The following is a 2648-nucleotide window of genomic DNA, read 5'->3' as shown; positions in this document are numbered from 1 at the left end:
ATTTTTGCCTCAAACTAGTTATCTGAAGCCGCGTCTACAAGTTTGTATATGGAAAAAATAAAAGGGGAACTTTGGACTCAGAATTTCACTCTCTTTCACGTCCTCAGAATGTCGTACATTCTGGAACACCCTGTACATGGTCTAAACTTATGACTGGTATGAGCCATGAGCAGGTATGAGTAATGCACGCGTCACTAGTAGTAAAAATGGCGTCGGTGGATGTAGAGCGTATCAAGGTAGGTGTCATTTTTTAAATTTTACACCCGTATCGCGTTACATTTAATGATTTTGCTTGTTCCATATAGTCATTCATACACTCTTCTGTATTTGTAAATATAAATTTATCGTTACGATAGTATATGCGTAATGTTTATAGCTTGAAGGGCGTGGAATCTATTCTGTCATAACAACAATACTCCTGATGTTGCGTTGAATTTATCGTACCATACACGGATAGTACTGTTAATTTCCGGCCGACTTATTATCACTGATGCATTATATGTATTTTCAGTTGGAATCTACCCTGCGTAACTTAAAATTGTCGGGTCACGTTGGATTCGATAGCCTCCCCGATCAATTAGTAAATAAATCCGTTCAGAATGGATTTATATTTAACATTCTTTGCATTGGTAAGAAAACATTTTTATTACGTGTTGATATGTAGGCATACTGAAGATTTCTTTCTATAATTAATTACTCGCATTTGTAATAGGTGAAACTGGGCTTGGGAAATCGACCCTCATGGATTCTCTTTTTAATACCAGCTTCGAATCTACTCCAAGTCCCCATAATCTTCCCTCTGTGAAACTCAAAGCCCATACTTATGAACTACAAGAGAGCAATGTTAGATTGAAGCTTACTATTGTTGACACAGTTGGCTATGGGGATCAAATTAACAAAGAAGATAGCTTTAAGGCTGTTGTCGATTATATAGATGCTCAATTTGAAGCTTATTTGCAAGAGGAGTTAAAGATCAAGAGATCTTTAGCTACATATCATGATACTCGCACTCACGTTTGCCTATATTTTATTTGCCCAACAGGACATGGGTAAATATTATAACAAGATATATTTGTTTGTGTAATATTTATCTGATCTTATTAACATTTAAATACTATCCTAGGTTAAAATCGATTGATCTAGTCTGTATGAAGAAGCTCGACACAAAAGTTAATATCATTCCTATTATTGCCAAAGCTGATACAATATCAAAAACAGAACTACAAAAATTCAAGGTATGTTATAAAAATTATTAAGAAACAATATATAGGTCTTCGTATATACTAGAAGTTTTATATTTATTGTTTGTTTTAGACTAAAATTATATCTGAATTACAAAATAATGGGGTACATATTTATCAATTTCCCACCGACGATGAGAGTGTATCTGAAGTAAATACGACTATGAATGCCCATGTACCTTTTGCAGTAGTTGGTAGTACAGACTTTGTTCGAGTTGGAAATAAAATGATGCGCTCTCGCCAGTATCCATGGGGCACAGTACAAGGTAAATTGGAATACTGTCAACTAACATTTTTCATCGTAATCTTCATTGAATTCTTCTCTTTTAGTTGAGAATGAAGCCCATTGTGATTTCGTTAAATTGCGTGAAATGTTAATAAGAACAAACATGGAAGACATGAGAGAGAAAACCCACTGCCGTCACTACGAGTTGTATCGTAAAAAACGATTAGAACAGGTAATTGTTGGAGCAACAGATTCTCGTGTTACATGATTTCAGCATAGTTACTTGCAATTGTAATTTTTAGATGGGATTTAGTGATGTTGATAGCGAGAATAAGCCAGTCAGTTTTCAACAAACCTGTGAAGCAAAGAGATCTCTTCATCTACAAGAGCTTCAACAAAAAGAGGATGAAATGCGACAGATGTTTGTCGTACGAGTGAAGGAAAAGGAAGCTGAGTTAAAGGAGGCAGAGAAAGAGGTAAAAATATTATGTTTATAATATGAAAAATCAATTACTCGTGAGTCAGTATCCTATTCATACAACTTTAACTACATATTTACATGTATATTTTTCAGCTTCACATAAAATTTGATAAACTGAAGAAAGACCATACGGAAGAAAAGAAGAAATTGGAAGAAAGCAGAAAGAAACTTGAGGACGATATATTAGAATTTAATAGACGAAAGGCACAGTTCGCTCAGCAACCTCAGCACCACACCTTAACATTAGGAAAAAACAAGAAGAAATAAACGACGCCAAAAAACGGTACAAGATGTAATACACTCCATTTCATACTGCTATGTATAACTATTATTTCATAATCACCTGACATAGCATCACTGAGATTATGATTAAATTATTAAATATCCTCGAAAGTAGTATTTTCTATTGTATTCTTAATGGCATTTTCTTTCATTTTAAATTTTACTTTGATTAGACTGATTATTGTGATGAGAATGACGTTTACTAAATTTAATTTACTTTTTGTATTAACATGTATACATTTAGAGAAATAAAGATATATTTGTTACTTACAAATTTAATAGTTTATATTTCTTTAATCACCGTACGCATCGTATTTGAGAGATTCGTAATTAAATATTTTATTGTTCAACAAAATGTAACAATTAACACAATAGCATGGTATTTACGTCAAATAAATTTAACGTTATTTGCGATATA

At 33.0% G+C, this 2648-nt stretch overlaps 1 protein-coding gene across 1 annotated transcript; it reads left to right on the top strand.

The window, feature by feature from the left end:
- The first annotated feature begins 128 nt into the window (after positions 1-128).
- Septin2 (septin 2) lies at positions 129-2345 on the top strand. The gene is made up of 8 exons (XM_018037088.2): positions 129-236; positions 512-629; positions 713-1049; positions 1124-1235; positions 1315-1507; positions 1572-1699; positions 1770-1943; positions 2042-2345. The coding sequence occupies exons 1-8, from the start codon at positions 183-185 to the stop codon at positions 2213-2215; spliced, it is 1290 nt and encodes a 429-aa protein (XP_017892577.2). The 5' UTR covers positions 129-182; the 3' UTR covers positions 2216-2345.
- The last annotated feature ends 303 nt before the right edge of the window (positions 2346-2648 follow it).

The sequence above is a fragment of the Ceratina calcarata genome, unplaced genomic scaffold (assembly GCF_001652005.2).
Source record: "Ceratina calcarata isolate Rehan_Ccalc_2016 unplaced genomic scaffold, ASM165200v1 scaffold107, whole genome shotgun sequence".
Classification (NCBI taxonomy): domain Eukaryota; kingdom Metazoa; phylum Arthropoda; class Insecta; order Hymenoptera; family Apidae; genus Ceratina; species Ceratina calcarata.
Note: the sequence above shows the minus strand (reverse complement) of the source record. Positions and strands in the feature narration are given on the sequence as shown.